The sequence below is a fragment of the Nelumbo nucifera genome, chromosome 1, assembly GCF_055504915.1.
Source record: "Nelumbo nucifera cultivar China Antique chromosome 1, China Antique-T2T, whole genome shotgun sequence".
NCBI classification, from domain to species: Eukaryota; Viridiplantae; Streptophyta; class Magnoliopsida; order Proteales; family Nelumbonaceae; genus Nelumbo; species Nelumbo nucifera.
This window is the reverse complement of record NC_142649.1, coordinates 216211181-216228638: the sequence shown is the minus strand read 5'-3', so window position 1 is coordinate 216228638 and position 17458 is coordinate 216211181. Positions and strand designations below refer to the sequence as shown.

General features: G+C 44.3%; 1 protein-coding gene across 1 annotated transcript; it reads right to left on the bottom strand.

Moving 5' to 3' along the window:
* Nucleotides 1–2826: 2826 nt before the first annotated feature.
* PSI-P (photosystem I P subunit) lies at nucleotides 2827–4553 on the bottom strand. The gene is made up of 6 exons (XM_010242747.3): nucleotides 4229–4553; nucleotides 3912–4015; nucleotides 3655–3741; nucleotides 3417–3479; nucleotides 3172–3209; nucleotides 2827–3055 (listed from the first exon to the last, which is right to left on the bottom strand). Exons 1-6 carry the CDS (start codon nucleotides 4407–4409, stop codon nucleotides 2995–2997), a joined length of 534 nt encoding a protein of 177 aa, XP_010241049.1. The 5' UTR covers nucleotides 4410–4553; the 3' UTR covers nucleotides 2827–2994.
* Between the last annotated feature and the right edge of the window lie 12905 nt (nucleotides 4554–17458).

Here is a 17458-nt window from a genome sequence, read left to right as displayed (position 1 = left end):
TAAAAATCGGTACTAGGGCTTATAGAAAGGGCTTCAAGCTATGCCGGTGGCTGACCAACCACAAGTTCCCCAAGCTTGACCTTCGCGCCATCACCACCATCGGAGTCACCAAGGCCATGGCTACGGAGGCCAAGCAGGACCCGGACTCATACTTGCTAGCCGAGGAGGTTTCCCGGACTGGCGGACTCACTATCACTAAGGGAAAAACTATCACTCATACTAAAACAAAGGAGCAAATAGGAGCAAAGAGAACTTACCCAAGGAGAAGGAAAAGCAACCCCGAAGAGAAAGGAAAGTGACTTCGGACATAAAGGCAGACATTATCGACCTTGACATCAACGACCTGGACACCAAGGCGCGATCTCCAAACATGACAATTCCGAGTACAAGGCGAAAAAATGGGATCCCCAAGGCCCCTATTCATAATCGGGATAACCGATCATGGATGGTCCAGATCTAAAGCATTCAATGGTTCCTGTTCAAACTGGTCACGCGCTCCCCGAGACGAAAACAACTGAACGCATATTTTGGCATCTGCGAAATTTTGGAATCCGCATGACGTCCGCGCATTCTTGACACACGGTTTGGGTACACAGTCGAACCGGGTGGGTCGCTGACAATGGACCGCCAAGATGCTGACCCAGAAGGAGATGGGCCAAATCACTCTAGCCTTGTCGTGACCTCCCCACAGCAGGTCAGGTCCCCTGGCACGAGAAGTGGGGGGCAACTGATGAGGGGTGATTTGGCCTAACCTAGTAAACAACGGACACGTGGATGCAATCAGGTGACTAGACGCGTGACTCAACATCCTCGACTCTTTAGTAGATTAACTTAGCATTCCCAGTCACCTCAGCTGGTCGGGTCTCCCCCCGACCACCTCTGCAGGTCGGGTTCACACCCTCGAGGTGCCCCGACAAGTCATTCCACTTGTCAAGGTGACACATGGTGGGTATCTGGAAGACCAACAACTGTCTCCGAGCCTCTCGGGATCACGACGCATAACTGTAGGTATTAATCTTATCCCATCCGAATCGGAGGGAAGCAATAACCCTTGTCAGTTAGCAGAATCTTCGCCTTCCAGAAATGGACCCCAACGTCTCGGGCCGAGGATCCCGGGAGCATTTTGCGAGACCTACGACAACGCAACTATATAAGGGCATCATCCTCCCAAAACCCAGGTACACACGACCTCGCCTGGTTAACCACCCTAGGTTCTCTGAGTTGTTCGTTTGACAGTTCAACCCTCCAGTTAAGTAGGTGATATTGGAGCTACCCTCCAGGTAGGAGCATCCAGGTCGTGCACAATCAGGCTCCATTGGTTCTAATGAATCAAGATAAGGTTCTCATGGAAAGTTGGTAAGGGACCTAGCCACGTAGGGAATTGGTAAACAAACTTAATTTTGATTGGCCAATGGCCAGTCTCTTTAATTAAAGTAGGAGGGGTGTCAATTGGACCGGATCTGGTCTAATCCAATATAAATCTATTATGGATGCATGGATTAAACCCCATCCAATGCAATAAATACTTTGAACCGGTCTAATTCAATATGTCTTAGATTGGTCCATCCAGTCCGTCCAAATTGATTTTTTATTTGGACGGGATCCGACCCAAAACAGGTTCATTGACACCCCTACTTTAATGTGAGAGTGGGTGGTTGGAATAGTGATACTGACAGATCTTATTAATAATGTTTGTTGATTTGGTTTTGTTAGCCTAATTTTGGCCAACTTTTAATCGTTTAAGATGTGTAATTGGGGGAATCCGAATTTTAGTTAATTTGGTTTTGTTAAGCTTTAGCAGCAGCAGCAGAGAGCAGAGGGTGACGTAAAATAAATAAATAAATAAATAATATATGTAGGTGTCATTTGAAAGAAGCAGTTGTGGAGGGGTGGTGAATCCCATTCATGGCAAGGACCCCAGATTCAACGAAGTGTTTAATAAGGGAATGTCACACCACTCTACCATAACCATGAAGAAGATTCTTGACATGTACAAGGGATTCGAGAGTCTCAACTCAGTGATGGACGTTGGTGGTGGAACTGGAGCCACGCTCAGTATGATCACTTCCAAGTACCCTTGCATCAATGCCATTAACTTTCATCTCCCTTACGTCATACAAGGCGCACTCTCCTAGTATATAGGCTTGATGCTGTGGGTAGATAAGTCGTAAGTGGGTTTGCTATTTGCAATTTCAAGGGAAGGGGCTTAGGCTTAGCTGACTGTAACATACAACATACAACATGCAAGGGCTTTTGTTTTGGGCAGCCCATTCCCGACCAAGCCCACATTTCACGTCGAGCTGGACCATTGGGCCTATCGATCGGTACTCCAATCTTAACACTTTGTAGGCTCCAACCTGCAAATCGTATTCCTTTCTCCAAGTTCTAATTTGGGTGCAATTTGATAAAGATGATGATCCATAACCTCCATTTTTAATTATTGGATTCAATATTGTGAATCCACTCTATACATTACCTCTTCATTTGGTTAAGCATTAAGCCTATTATCCCTCGTTTCGTACCTCAAAATAAGTTAACAGTAATTGCTAGTGTGGGAGGCATTGGAGGAACAGCTACAGATGAAGATATAATAACCTGAGCACATCAACATTACTGTAAGCTTTTACCTTTTTTTTTTCCTTGTAATCCTCTTTTGGGAGTTCATTGTTGAATTTGTTGAACGATTGATCATAATCCCCCAGTTATATTATATACGTTCAAGTATTTACTCCTCTAACACTAAAGAGAGTTATAAATATAATTTACCAAAGGAGATTCAGAACTCAAAAGGATGCCTGAAAAGAGTGCAGATAATAATAGGAAAGATAGGGGGAAAGAGACATATATATATTTATGTTGAGCATAAGTAGTAGCATGGGGTTGATACAATTGCTTTGGGTTAGACGAAATTTATGTGAAACAAAAATAAATATAACAGTGGATACCATTTTCCCTCCTGGTAGATGACAATAATTGCTGTTCTATATAACTCGATTAGCTGCTGCTCCCAATTATATCCTTGTAAATGTCTTTAATTTTCTGGAACAGAGCTTCCCTGGAATTTCATTCACCACACGTAATTGCAATTAGTTCATTAATTATCCAAAGAAGAGTGAAGACGAAAGAAATTAGCCACTTCTAAGGGTTTTAATTTAAAAACCAGATGCTTACCGATCTGGCTTAAAAATCAGATTTCTGTATGCAAACCACTGCAAAATAAAATAAAATGAAATAAATAGGAATTACAACTTTCAAGAGACAGACGCAAAAAAAAAAAAAAAAAAACAAACGGATGCCTGTATTATTATTAGCTCTCAAAAATCAAGAATTTAATTAGTCAATAAGATCGTCATGAGTTCTGTTCAGGATTCAGGAATGTGTGTCATAAGAGTGAAAATTCAACAGAATCAACTTACCCCAGTGTAGCCTATTCCAACCAGCTCAAGCACCCCGGGAATTAATGGAAGCCTATCAATCGCCTGTTAAAAACGATTTCGTAAACGTTAATTAAAACTCACAAGCTTCTCTTTTTAACAGGATCATGGTTATTTAATTTATTGATCATGTCTAATCAGATAGAAAATTAAGCAGACAGAAATACTGAATCCTTCCAATTCAAAAAAATATAAAATGTGAAATGCATATATTACTAACCGAGATCATCCCAGTGGATCCCCAGAGTGCAACCCCACCAGCTAATGCAAGAGAAGTCACCGCATATTTATCTTCTAGTTTGTCCCACTGTGTAAATATAAAACATACATATTTTAATCAAGCAATTGATCCGATTATGTACGCTTAGCTTCATCGTCACAATGTCTGCTCAATTATTATATGGATAGTCGGACACTTCATCCAAAATCAAACAACTTTAGAAAATTACATGTGAATAAGAAAAGATCAGCCCTTACTGCTTCTTGAATGGTTTTGACAATCTCCGGCAGCTCAGTTGCAGCAACTTCTGCAGACGTTTCTCCGGTGGCCATTGCGACGACATTACGGGCAATCTTACGGCCTGAAAGAAAGAGCGCGATTATCGGTATCTAATATTAAGACCACTCTCATTTCAGATAATGTAACAGCATTAGTAGTTTCAAGAGCCCCCCCCCCCCCCCCTTCCAACACACAAAAAAAGAAAACTAATAACAAAATTAATAATAAAGAAAGAAAGAAAAAAAAAAAAAACAGAGGGCGGGATGGATCTGAGAAGGTGAGTGATGTTACGTACAATAAGCGGTCGTCTTCCCCATGTCACGGCCCTGCGGACGGTTCTGAGAAGGTAGCGGCGGTGGGGGGAGTGTGGGGAGGGTGACACATTGGGGTGATGTTGCCGGGGATTGACGAGGAGCCTTGCCGTCAATGAGAGTGGACGAAGAGGAGAGGGAAAGTGTGGTAGAGGTTGAGGCCATGGCTTCTGAACCTCTCTCAAGATTTTTGCTTATGCTTTCTTCGGGAGACTAGAGATTCCGACGCCACTTATTTGGAAATGGAAGGAAGAAGATACAGATATCTATTAAACAAGTGACAGTGAGTGAGCCAATGAACATGTAATTATTTTTATTAATTTAATTTCTTTTATTTTTTTTCCTCTATTTTTCTTCAGGTGAGATAATTCCGAGTTTGAGGAGCGAGAGATCCTTCTCCTCCCAAGTCTGGATGCTGGTGACCACTCGTTCCTTCCATCTGGATAGTGCTGACGTGGTACTTGGATAGGAGTTTTAAGAGCTTTTATTGGTCGCTCTGCTTTGTGGTGGGTCCCAAGCATCCCATCTCTCTCTCCATCATTTTCCATCTCATATTATCTGGGCGCATGACTCCCTGAACACAAATATCTCCTTCAAATGCAGTTTTTGTTTTAGCCTTCGGTGGTCTCTGCTAGACTGCTATCCTCTGAATACTGTTAAGAGTCCACTCCCCCTCCCCCCACCCCGGAAAAACTTTGGCTGTTGGGGGCAAACAGCGTATGAGTGTTTTTCGGAATGAAACGTAAATAAGTGAACGTGCATAGCCCAAGCCCAGCCCAAAACATTCTCAACAGCATACTGTTCCCAAATAGCCAAAGTTACCCCTAGAGGTGTAAATCGGGCCTGGCCGCCCGTGGCCCCGCATGAAGACCCACGGGCTGTGCTAGGCCCGGCATGGAGCTTTGTGCCGTGTTGGGCCGGGGGTTTGAGACCCATGGACCAATATAGCACGACACGACAGCACGTGCCGTGTGGCATGGCCTGCTAGGCCCGTAGCGGGCTACGCTTGGCCCGCCCGGGAATATTGCCGTTGGGCCCTTTGCCCCCCTCCCAAAGGGGCCCAATGGCTAGTTTCAGCTTTTGGGGGGGTTACAGAAATACCCCCATCCCCGTCCCCAACACTATAAACAACCATATTAGGGGGGTATTTCTGTATTTTGCTTATGGGGGTTGAAAAAAAGACATAAATGCCCCCTAACAGCTATATAATAACTAGTTTAATGGGACATTTTGGGTAAAGTTATAAGTAACTTTACAATAACCAAAATATCCCTCCCAACAACTAAATAACAGATAGTTTTTTGGGTATTTTGGGCAATTGAATTATGTTCAATTCCTATAAATAGCCCTATTCTCCACCATTCTCATCACACCAATTCAACAATTCTCTTAATTTCTTCCCTCTCTCTCTCTCTCTTTTTCTCATACTCATACATTCTCAATTATCTACAATCTGAGAAATTCTGATTAGCTGATTGTCTAATTCTGCATTCTCCAATTCTCAAGTCTCAACTTTATCAAAGTTTTGACTTTCAACAAGAAGAAGGCTTGCTCAACCAGCTCAAGCATCTCAATTTGGGAGGCTTGGATGTTGAAAGGCTTCAATCATTGAAATCAAGTTGGGATTTTGAACCGGCAATTCGGGTAAGTTGAATTAGATTAATTTTTATCTTTTTAGAATTAAAAAATAAAAAATCAGCTCTTCTGAAAACCAATTCCCCAACATGTTCACCATGGATGACATTCAATCGCATCACGATAGTGTTAGCACTGATGCGATTGATGTCGATGGAAGTGGAACTTTCACCCTCGGTAGTAGTGATACTAGGGGAAAAAGGAGGGCTTCTAAGCTGAGTAGCTCGGTTTGGAAGGGTTTCAAAGTAGAGGATATTGATGGGAAGGGAAAAAGGGTCGTTTGCCCAAAATGTAGGAAAGACTTTAGTTATTGTAGTAAGGGTGGTATGGGTCATTTGAGCAGACATCTACTCACACATGAACGAGAGGAAGATGAAGGGAGAGAAACAATCCAAACACATATTGGGAGGGGACTAGTTATGGTACTTTTAGATATTCACAAGAAAAAATGAGACAAGAACCTGCTAAGTGTATTGTATATGTAGAACAACCATTTATATTAGTTGAAGATCCAAAGCTAGAAAAATGGTTGCGTAGTTCTGTAAACCCACAATATAAAAAAGTTTCTAAGAATACTATAAGAATTGATGCTTTAAAAATTTTTTATTCATATAAACAAAATTCAATTTATTTGTTAGCAAATCTTAATTCTAAAATTGCAATTATTTCGGATGTTTGGACATCCAAATTTAGTGTTAGTTATATTTGTGTTACCAGTCTTTTCATTCATGAAAATTGGCTTTTGAATAAAAGAATTTTAAGTTTACTAGGCTTGAATGGCCATATAGTGGCCCAACTATTGCTGCAAGTATTTTAAATACTTTGCATGCTTATGGATTGTTTTCTATTAGTTTTGATAATGCCAACAATAATGATTTTGCAATAAATATTTTAAAATCTCAATTAAAACCATGCTTAAACAGTAAATTATTTCACCTTAGATGTGCATGTCACATCTTAAATTTATGTATTCAAGATGCCTTGAATATTATTTCTACTCATATTTCAAAAATTAGAAATTGTATTATATATATAAAAAGTTCAGGGGCAAGAAAACAAGAATTTAAATATTTATGGCAAAATTATGGTTTAAAATATAAACATTTTATATTAGATGTAAAGCATAAGTGGAATTCTACCTATGCTATGTTAGAAAGTTGTATATCTCATAAACAAATTCTTTCTGATTTTTATAATTCAAAAATGCCTAATGATATGATATTTGAGGAAGATTGGGAAATTGCAGTCTGTATAAGAGATTTTTTAAAACATTTTTATGATGCAACAAATTAATTATCTAGAATTTATTATCCAACTAGTTGTAATTTACCATATCAATTAATGATAACTAGTGATTGTTTTGTTAAATATAGAAATAATCCACAATTTCAATGTATTGTTGAAATTATGGAAAATAAATTTAAAAAAATATTGGGAGAACATTTCTCCCTTTTATTGTTTAGGTACAATATTAGACCCTAGGATTAAAAAAGATGGTTTAGATATTTTACTTGAAACATATTATGAAAATATGAATATTGATATAGGAAATAAGAAAGAAGAAGTTAATAATTTATTATTTGAAATGTACAGTTTGTATGAATCTAAAGTTGTAGGAAATATTCTTACAACTTGTTCATCTTCTTCTTCTACTTCTGACCTTGAGCCCAGTAGTAGAAGAGAAACTTTTTTAACTTAATTTTTATTTGCAAGCAAATTTTTCTAATTTAGGTGAAGTATCAAATAATTTTGATATTTTAGCCTGGTTGAGTGAACACTCGAAAAATTATCCAGTTCTCGCTGTCATGGAACTTGATGTACTAACTCCTTCGGTGTCTACAATTCCATCGGAGTCTTGTTTTAGTGAACGATGAGAGCATAGAGATATGCATCTGTTTCAAGGATTGGCTGGATGTAGAAGATAGATTATAAGACAAGGGAGGGCATGATACAACACTGGACATTTCACCCGAAGCAGATGATGAAAGTCATGAATGATGATTCATGAATTCGACTACTTGTAGAATTTTTCATTTCTTCAAGTATGCAATGATCCAATCATTGTATTTGTAATTCACTAATTTGTACCATTCAAATTTAAATGAAATAAAATTCCTATTTTTCTTCCAATTGTCATTCCATCATTCTTATTTCAATTTGGTTAAGTATTTTTTTTTTCATTTATGTATTAAATAACTTAGATTTCTCATTTCTTAATTTTTTAAATAGTTCATAATTCCCAAAGTTCATAGGAAAGTTAAATATTTTAGTTTTACAATTTTACTTAGAAAAGAAATCAAAATTTTCAAAAAAATAAAAACATGAAAAAAAAATAGTACAGCCCGGTTAGGCCTAGGCCCAAGGCCCAAGCTCACGACATGGCCGGCCTGGCCCAGGCCAGCGTGCCGACACGACATGGCATGGGCCTGCCTGGGCCTGGGCCGTGGGCCGTGCTGGGCCGACCCCCAAAATTTCCACCAGGGAGGATGGCATAGCCCACCTTTAAGGCGGGCCGCCCACGGGCTGTGTCATGTCGGCTTGGCACGACCCACTTTACACCTCTAGTTACCCCCCCGATGCCCATGAGTTCTCCTTTGGACTGCCGATATTAAACTTATTCATGTTGTCATAAGTAGTCTGAGATGTTCTCAATGATTGGAAACATGTTTTCTTCTTAACTTGGCAACACACAGACACAATCACTCATTTATAAGGTCTTGGACAAGATGCCTTCATATACGGGCTGCTTCTTCTTTAGGCCCCGTCTACTTTTTGGGAAGTTACTTATCTCGGTTTCCAAAAAAAAAAAGATAATGACCATTTTAGTCATAGAATGTCATCATTAAAAGAAGCAATTTTGTCTAATTTAAGTGATGACAACTTTTCTTTTAATTGAGAAAGTTAGGCCTTGTTAGGCAACGTTCCGTGATAACGTTTCTATCATTCCCGGTATTCTCGTGGAGCAAGAACGTGTTTGATACAAAAAAAAATAAAAGAAACAAGCTACTCTCGCATGAGAACAACATCCAAAGAACACGTTCTTTGGGAGTGATAAATCGACACTCTCAAAGAACGTGTCCCCAGAGAGCATGCGGTTCTCACAATGTTAAGGCATATTAATGAACGCATGCCATCGATTCCCATGTGAGAGAAGGGGTATGTTTGGAAATTCATGCTGAATGATAGAAATAATCCCTAAGTTCCTATTTGGCAACATTCCGCGAGAACGTTTCACGTATTCCCAATGTTCTCACGGAGCATAAATGCATTTGGTACAAGAAAACACAAAAAAAGGTGTTCTTGCATGAGAACAACACCCAAACGCATTCTTTGGGAGTGAAAAGTTGACTCTCCCAAAGAATGTGTTCCCAGGGGATGTGTGGTTCCCACGACATTAACCCCTATAAATGATAGAAATAAGCCCTACCAAACATTTTCGTTTGACAGTGAACTCCTCCAACTTACCGCAACAAATCTAGAGGAAGGAGGGACTCCCTTGGCTCCAATAAGATGCGCAAGCGAACGATAGAAAGCACCGACAACATTTCTAGCCAGGAACACATCAACAGGTATGTTGTCTCGTCACCATATTTGGTTTTGTATCGTGTTTCTATTTTAAACTCACATTTTCTCCAATCAGATTCACCTGAAATCGTTTTTACTCCCACTGCAAAGATGAGTTTTAAACAATCTCTAACTGATGCAATCTGAAATCATTTTTCTTATATTATTTTCTTTGCATTTTTTATATGTTATGTCAAATGGGTGTGGTTTATTCTCTAATCCCATCGATGGTTATATGTTATGCCGATTGGGTGGAGTTTCTTCTCTAATCCCATCGTTGTGTTTTATTATGTTTTTTGTTATATTTTGAATTTCATGAAGATTGTCCTTTGTTATGGGTTATAAACATTTGTCCATGTGTTAGATTGTTCTCTTTTGTTATGTATTTTGTTACCAATTTGATGCAAGATGGACATTTTAAATTTAGAAAAGGTGGGAAAATTAAACAACCACCTTTCATTCATTCGACACTACCTCATTGTCGCTGCACATCTCAGAGGAGGGTACTCCCTTGGCTCTTGTTGCATCAACAATCAGACTACGAGCATAAGCAGATAGGTGTATTCCTTCTCGTTGTACCTGGTTTACTCGTCATTGCTCTATTCTACTTGTTGTTGCTCTGGTTAGATTCATCCAAACTAATCTCCGACAACAATCATCTCTAACAGATGCTGAATTTCCATAATCTGAATTCGTTTGTTCATATTATTTTTTTTACTTTGTTGGATATCTTGAAATGTGGGGTTTCTATTATGTCAATTGAGTGGGGCTTTTTCATTTGAATTTGTCATCTAAACACCATTTCTATTTTTGTAGAGCAAAAATGCATTCTTGAAAAACATTTTTCCAAATACCTCTGTTACTCTCGAGGAACAAGGAATAAATTATTGTTCTAGCATAAGAATTTCTAAAAGAAAATGAACAGGTGGGAACATTGCCAAATAGGGCTTACTTGCCCACATAGGAGATGGGTATTTCATAGACCCTACATAAATCTGAAAAAACAAAAAATAGGCATCCTAAATGATGGTGCGCAATCTGGCCGGTCCTACCTGTCAATGACCTTGCCTCTGACTGGAGCAATAGGGGGGCCTGAAACGGAGAAGAAAGTGGGGAATCTCCGGGGAGGAACCCGGTGAGATCACTCCGAAGCTCAAGTTAGTATTCTCTCAAAGACAAGATAAAACCAGATGGCGCAAAGTTCACATACCTTGTCCTTGGGGGGTAGAGAGCCTTTTATAACCACTTCACGCACTCACTCCTAGGCTCTTGTCAGGTCGGGTATGATTACTTCTGTGCTTCTGCCAGTTCGGGTGTCATCACCTCTGTTGGGACAGAACCGCCACTGCTCTTTGTCGGAGCTATCTCTGTAACTGGAGATGGCGGTGGCAGGTGGTTGTTGGAGTGCGGCTGTCAAACGTTAGATCCCAAGTCAGTCAGGTGCGCCGCCCCTGGATACAGACTCTTTCGGTGTCAGGTACGGTGCGGTTTGCCTAGTTCGGCGTCCTAGGGGCAAAGTGCTGGAGTGGCGTGCGAGGTGAAGTCTTGAGTTCGGACAGAGGTGTGGCCTGAACTGCCATAGGGCAGGCCAGTTCGGGTTGTTGCCCTTTGTGTTCGTAAGGCTCGAGCTCCTTACTGGGAGTTCGGGCTCCTTGTAGGTAGTTCGGACCGCTGGTTCCTCCTTTCAGAGCTCGAGCCTTGGCGAGCTGTTGTGCCGAGCTGTTGCCTTTGCCACGTGTTGATTGGTTATGAGGTCGGGCCAAATCTTCCTTCATCAATTGCCCCCCACTCCTCGTGCTAAGGGTCTTGCCCTGGCGCGGGGAGTTCGCGAGGTGGCGGGTGGATTTGTCCCGTACTTCGATTTGGTTGACTAATAGCGCGAGGTGCGTCGTCAGGATTCATTTGGGTTTCTTGAGCGCCCAAAAGACGGGAAACGCGCCAATCTGCCTCCAAATGCTGATAGACGTGACAGCGCATGCCTTATTTCCAAATTCAAAAAGTGCGCTGCTGGGAGACGTGATAGCGCGCGCTTTATTTCAAAATTCAAAAAGCGCACCACTGGGAGATGCAACAACATGCGTCTTTTCAAATTTGAAAATGTGCCGCTGCCACCTTTAATGTGAGGATACGTGCGCTTTCAGTTCCGAGAGATGTGTGGCCAGTCACATCTCGGTCTCAGGAGACGTGCGGTCAGCGCGACTGCGGGCCATCGGATTGGCTTTGATCTGAGCCGTTGATTCTTGGTTACTGTTGGTATAAATAGTGGGGGACCCCAGTCGTTTTGTCACTTCTGCGTTTTGCTTCTTGAGGTCGCATCCAAGTTTCAGCTCGCGTCCAAGCCTTTAGTTCGCATTCAAGGTTTTTAGCTTGTGTTCAAGTTCCCGTAGTGCGTTCAAGCCTTTTTCCGGGTGAGTACTTTCCTGGAATCCATCTTCTCCTCCCGATGTCGAGCTCAGATAGCTCAGACAGTTCTTCAAGGGGGTCCGATGCAGGTTCTACGAACCGAGTTGCATCCCCCGATGGTCCTAGCGAACCGGAGGTAGAACTCGAGGAAGAGTTCGAAACTGTAGGCCGAGTCGCATCGGGTAGTTTGGCGTCCACCTCTCGTTGAGGTTGGACGTTAGACAAGTTCGGGCCCTCGACCATGACGCCTGAGGGGCTTCAATCGCTTATTACCCATTACAACTTGCCTGGGGAGTATGCCTACTTCATACCTTCGGGCAGTTTCCCTTGGGAACACGGTCCTAAAGAGATCGTGGTATTCCGGGAGCAGCTCGCTACGGGGTTGCACCTACCTTTCCACCCCCTCCTTGTCGAGGTCATGAACCACTTCGGCGTTACTGTCGGCCAGCTTCACCCGAACTCAATTTGTAACTTGGTGGAGACAATCTCCCTATTTTGCGAACAGACTTTCCTTTAGACTTGGAGATCTTCTCTTCCATTTTAATGCTTAAGAAGCAAGCGGGTCCCCTTCCTGGGTGTAGACAGGCGTATTACCTGTCTCCTCGCCCGGGTTGTAAGCTTTTACATGAACTTCCCAACAAGGTCCCGGCATGGAAGCGGGACTACTTCGGGGTGCGAAGTGTATTGTGGTGGCTGTTTCAAACCAGGTGGGGGATGGCCGCCCTTGACTCCGGTGTTACGCTTGATAAAGAGACGGCGAAGGGCCTCTGGCAATGGGCATGGCTTGGGCTAAAATGCCATCATTATCTGTCGGAGGCCAAGCTCATTGAGGCTGGTTTGAGTTCGGGTAGGTTCCTTACTCAGGTTTGTCTTTTGTTTTGCTTTGTTCTTTCGTTTTTTCCTAATGCCGAGCTCATTTTGCAGGTGTGATGGACTTAGAGAGGACTCGTGGTGGGCACCTGTTTCACGGCATGAAGAGGAGGAAGCGAGTCGCCAAACGAACTCGTGCCGAGCCGCCTCAAGACGCAGAGCCTGAAGTACCAAACTACCCGTCTGTGGATCCGCCCAGGGAGCCCAAGATGGCCCCTCCAGTTCATGAAGTGGTAGGGGCCCCTTATGCCGAGGCTACTTACACCGGGGCTCCCGCTTAGTCTGAGTCCGCTTACACGCGAGTTGGGCCCTTAGGCTCGGGGGCCCAAGGCGAGTTCAGGAGCGTGTTGTCATCGAACCACGCTCTTCAGAAGAGTAGGGAGGCCATCTATCCTGAGGAGGTCGCGGCATGGTCCGAGCTTCCTTTGAACCAGGTAACTTGCCGTGCTGTCACTCATGCCATGGTGGTAAGTCAGATTTCTTGTCGGGCTCTTTGCTTTTATCCTTCTTGCTATCGTTCTTTTGATCATTTTGTTCTTCCCTTTTGGCAGGTGAATTCTTCTATCCATGCCTTGGCAGGTGAATTCTTCTCATTTTGTTCTTCCCTTGCTGTCCTTCTTGCTCGAGGCAGCGCGAGCTACTGAAGAGGCTTTTCGTGCTGCCAAGGCAGCTTCCCGAGCTGCTGAGGCGGCTGCTCGCACTACGCAAGCCAGGCAGGCGAGGTCTCAGGGAGATGCCGAGGCCATGGGAGTTGTGGTGAAGTACATGGCGGACCTGAGGCTGGATTTGCAGCATCAGGTTGAATACTTTCAAGAGGAAATCAGGGAGAGGACACAAATCTTTTCTCAAGGCATTGAGGACGCCAAGAAGAAGACTGTCAATGAGTACATCGCCTCGCCGCGCTTTCATGACCTGATGGTGGACTCGTACAGAAAGGGCTTTAAACTAAGCCGGTGGATGATCCGGAATACATACCCTGAGCTTGATATTAGCACGATATCCACTTCGCACATTACTCAGGAGATGGCCGACATCGCTGATGGTGAGCCGGATTCCGAGGGCAAGGCAGGACTTCGGGTGTTGTTGAAGTGCCTTCTAATGAAGAATAAGTACCTCTGGGCCTACGAGCTTGATTTGTATTTTTTTTTCGAAATGTACACTCCCTTATTTTGAAATGGAATGACTTTCTTTTGGTTGTGTTGGTTGTTCTTCCTCCTGAACTGACCGTATTTGCCAAACTGACCATATGCCCGATTTGTTTCTTGCCCGGGTTACTACACTCGCGCGGCCTATTTTGGTGTTAATACTTAGTCTCTGAGATGCCGATGTCCCTATGCCGAGGTCTCTTCGTTAGCTCGGCATCCTAGCCCCTAGGCTTTGGTAACGATTTTGTCCACTTCGCTTGGTGGTCTATAGGTAGTATCGCCTTAAGTTGACGATGTTCTGCGCTTGGGGTACTTGTTTGCCCTCTAAGGTTTCGAGCTCGTATGCTCCCCCGAGCGCTCTCTTTACCATGATCTTACGGAGAACCAGGTCGCTGACGTAGAAGCTCTTTACTCTGGCATTGTAATACCGAACTACTTTTTGCTGGTAGGCTATTGTCCGGATGTGCACGAGGTCTCTTACCTCATCCAGTAGGTCGAGGTTGGTACGTAACTCGTCTTTGTTTGTCTGATCGTCATATGCTTCTAGTCGTAGTGTAGGTATTTCGATCTCCGTCGGGATCACCGCTTCAGTGCCGTAGGTGAGGTTAAAGGGGGTCTCTCCCGTGGCGGTTTTTTCCGTAGTTCGGTGAGCCCATAGAACACTTGGTAGCTCGTCCGCCCACAACCCTTTAGCTCGGCCTAGTCATTCTTTCAGTCCACGGAGGATGGCTCTGTTCATTACTTCTGTCTGATCGTTTGTCTGCGGGTGTGCGACCGATGTGAAGTTCTGACGAATTCCCATATCTTGGCACCATTCTTGGAACTTGATATCCTCGAACTGCTTGCCATTGTCAGAGATCAGTACTCGAGGTAGCCCAAAGCGACATACTATGTTCTTCCAAAAGAAGTTCTGTATGTTTCGGGCTGTAACTGTTGCCAGAGGTTCAGCTTCTATCCACTTTGTGAAGTAATCTACCGCCACCACTAGGAACTTTCTCCCACCTGTTGCTAGCGGGAATGGCCCCTGGAGGTCGATGCCCCATTGCACAAAGGGCCATGGACTGGTGAGTTACTTGAGGTCGGCAGTAGGCTGATGGTGGATATTGGCATGCTTCTGACACTTGTCGCATTTTCTAACGAGCTCGACGGCCTCTGCCTTCATCGTTGGCCAGTAGTATCCTTGTCGAAGTGCCTTTTGAGCGAGGGCCCTGCCTCCCAAGTGTCCGCCGCACAGACCTTCATGAGTGTTGCAGAGTACGAGCTCGGCTTTGGTAGGTCGCAAGTAGCGCAGGTAGGGCAACGTGTAGGACCTTCAGTACAGCCGCTCGTCTATTATGACGTATTTGGTTGCCTGGCGCTGCACCCTTTTGGCTGCATTGCGGTCTGCAGGGAGGGTTCCATCTAGCAAGATGCTCGCGAGTGGGTTAATCTAGCTCGACTCTGCTTCGAAGATGGGAGCAACCTCCTCTGGCCCACCGAGAATGCTAGGCCGAGGTAACTCCTCTATGTACACGGTTCTCATGGTGTTGTGACTTGTGCTGGCTAACTGGGACAGGGCATCGGCCTCAGTGTTCTCTGACCTCGGTATTTGCCTGATGAAGTGTGACTGGAAGTTGAGCAGAGCCTCCTTTACTTTTGCCAAGTAGGCGATCATAGTCAGCTCGCGTGCTTCGTATTCGCCCATAACCTGGTTGACTACAAGCTGGGAATCACTACAGATAATTATGTGTTTTGCCTTTACTTTTTGCGCTAGGTTCAGTCTGGTTATCAGTGCCTCATACTCCGCCTCGTTGTTGGATGCTGCGAAATCAAAGCGTAGTGCGTATTCCAATTTCGTGCCACCTGGGCCACGTAGTACTATTCCAGCCCCACTGCCCTGTTGGTTTGAAGAGCCATCTACGTGAAGGATCCAGGGCTCCTCATCCCAGTTCGCGTTTGTCCTAACCAGGAGAGATGCCACACTAGTTGCTACTTCACGGGGTTCAGACTCTATTGGCTTGGGAGCTCCGTGCTCACCCGAACTAGGGATCTCGGGCTCAACCGGCCTGGGGACCTCGAGGCTAAACGTCCACTCGGCGATAAAATCTGCCAAGGCTTGGGCCTTAATAGCAGTTTGTGGCTGATACTGGAGGTCGTACTCACTAAGTTCAATAGCGCACTTCGTCAACCAATCGGAAACCTCAGGCTTGAGTAAGACTTGCCTCAGAGGTTTGTCAGTCAAGACGATGACAGTGTGAGCCTGGAATATGGGCGGAGTTTCCGAGCTGCTATTACCAGTGCGTATGCTAGCTTTTCTATCTGCGGGTACCTTGTCTCTGCTCCTTGCAAAATTTTACTAACATAATAGATGGGTCGTTGGACCCGATCTACTTCTTTTATTAGCACTGAACTTACCACTTCGTCGCTTGCCGAGAGGTACAGTTCCAAGACTTCGCCCTCCTCGGGCCGGGCTAAGATTGGCACACTAGCGAGGTAGTTTTTTAGCTCGTCGAACGCGAGCTGGCAGTCTCGGGTCCATTCGAACCCTTTGCCTTTGATTGCTTTGAAGAAAGGCAGGCAGCGGTCTACTAATTTGGACATGAAGCGGTTTAGAGCGGCTATGCAGCCGTTTAGCCTCTGAACCTCTTTTACTTTTCTAGGTGGTCTCATATCTAGGATGGCCTTTATCTTGTCCGGGTTGGCCTCAATACCGCACCGGTTGACAATGTACCCTAGGAACTTACCCAAGGTGACACCGAAGACACACTTGTTTGGGTTCAGTTTCATGCTAAATTGACGCAGAATTTGGAAGACAGAATCTAAGTCTTGTATTAATTCCTGTGAAAACTGCATCTTGATGACCATGTCGTCTACATAACATTTTATTTTCGTGCCAATTAAGGGCCGAAACAGCCTATTTACCGCCCTCTAGCGCGAGGAGCTTTTTGACCTCCTCGTCGACCGCCCTCTAGCGCTCTGGGGCTAAGTTGCGTTTCTTCTGTCTAATGGGTCTGACTACAGGGTCAATATTAAGTTTGCGAGTTATAAGGCTGGGGTCAATACCGGGCATATCAGCCGCGGACCATGCAAAAATATCTAAATTTTGAAGTAAAAAACTCACCAGTTTGGTTCGTAGAGGTTCCTTGACGGAAGCACCGATCTGTAGCGTGCGATCTGGGTCTGTAGCCGAAGTCGGGATTGCGACCATTTCCTCTGTGGGCGAAGCTCATTCCTCGCCTTGCTCCATAGGCCGCTCCAGTTCAAGGTCGTTAGCCGCCTTGGTTTTTCCCTTCAAGGCGGCAACATAACACTTGCGGGACTCAAGCTGGTCGCCCCGCGCTACCCCCATACCGAAGTCTGTAGGGAACTTCATTGCCAAATAGTAGGTGGAGACCACTGCCAACAGGATATGCGTAATTGGCCGCCCTATTATGGCATTGTATGGGGAGGGGGTCACGACCACCAGGAAATCGTGGTTGAGTCTGACCGCACAAGGCCATGTGCCGACTTCCACAGGTACTGTTATTTTCCCGAGGGGCCTGACTTCCTCTCCGCTAAAGCCCACCAGAGGAGTGTTCGCGGGCTTCAGCTCTCTTCTCTACAACTGTAGCTGGTCAA

Bases quoted from the DNA above. Each gene is read 5' to 3' on its own strand.
- PSI-P (XM_010242747.3), bottom strand. From the start codon at position 4,409: ATGGCCTCAACCTCTACCACACTTTCCCTCTCCTCTTCGTCCACTCTC. The intron at 3,480-3,654 runs GTTAGTAATATA...CGTTTTTAACAG, and splicing joins GATCCACTGGGATGATCTCG to GCGATTGATAGGCTTCCATT. The intron at 3,210-3,416 runs GTAAGTTGATTC...TTTATTTTGCAG, and splicing joins TTGGAATAGGCTACACTGGG to TGGTTTGCATACAGAAATCT.